Source organism: Dipodomys ordii, unplaced genomic scaffold (genome assembly GCF_000151885.1).
Source record: "Dipodomys ordii isolate 6190 unplaced genomic scaffold, Dord_2.0 Scaffold2, whole genome shotgun sequence".
Taxonomy (NCBI): domain Eukaryota; kingdom Metazoa; phylum Chordata; class Mammalia; order Rodentia; family Heteromyidae; genus Dipodomys; species Dipodomys ordii.
Window position 1 is genome coordinate 20,600,804 of NW_012267218.1, and position 715 is coordinate 20,601,518.

General features: G+C 69.9%; 1 protein-coding gene across 1 annotated transcript in view; it reads left to right on the forward strand.

Annotated features, from left to right (window-relative positions):
• The first annotated feature begins 411 nt into the window (after positions 1 to 411).
• Sptlc2 (serine palmitoyltransferase, long chain base subunit 2) overlaps positions 412 to 715 on the forward strand; it is a 113,365-nt gene continuing 113,061 nt past the window's right edge. Inside the window, exon 1 of the mRNA XM_013017303.1 lies at positions 412 to 636. Within this exon, the coding sequence (XP_012872757.1) occupies positions 520 to 636 (117 nt within the window). The 5' untranslated portion in view covers positions 412 to 519. The remainder of the gene's footprint in view (positions 637 to 715) is intronic.

Below are 715 nucleotides of genomic sequence, written 5' to 3' on the forward strand. Positions count from 1 at the left end.
GAGGCTCACCTCATTTCATACTCTAATTGGCTACTTCTTTCTGGACCCCGCCTCCTTCGCAGTCTGGACCATTAAGCACCAAAGCCCATTCCGTGACCTTCCCTGGGTCTCCAATCAGGTCCCAGGCTCCTGAGACTCTCCAGAGAAGCCCCCTCCACACCCACAAGATGCTTTTCTGTCGCTCGTGATTGGTTGGGAATAGCCCTAAGGAACCCGCCTCCCCCTCCGGCGGATTGGTCAGACTCCATCAGGCCCTCGCCCCCTCCGGCCTGGCCCTGCCCCTCCTTCTGGCTCCGCCCCGTGCACCCCCCTTCGCCGGCGGGGCCTGGGGCGAGCCGCATCCTCTCCAGTGGGCCCCGCCCCCGAGTGACGGCCCGACCGGGAATTGGCCGCCGCGCTGCAGCTATTTCCGGTTTCGGGGAGGTGGGTGCGGTGCGGAGCGGGACTTGGCGCCGCCGCCGCCGCCGCCGCCGCCGCCGCCAACGGAGCCTCCTTGCCTTGCGCCTGCTACCGGGGACGATGCGGCCAGAGCCCGGAGGCTGCTGCTGTCGCCGCCCGGTGCGGGCGAACGGCTGCGTGGCGAACGGGGAAGTGCCGAACGGGTACGTGAGGAGCAGCGCCGCCGCCGCCGGCCAGGTACGTGGGGGGACCGTGTGGAGCGGAGCCCAGGCGAGCCGGGCCGGGAGTGGGGGGTCCGGACACCGCGAGCTTGGCG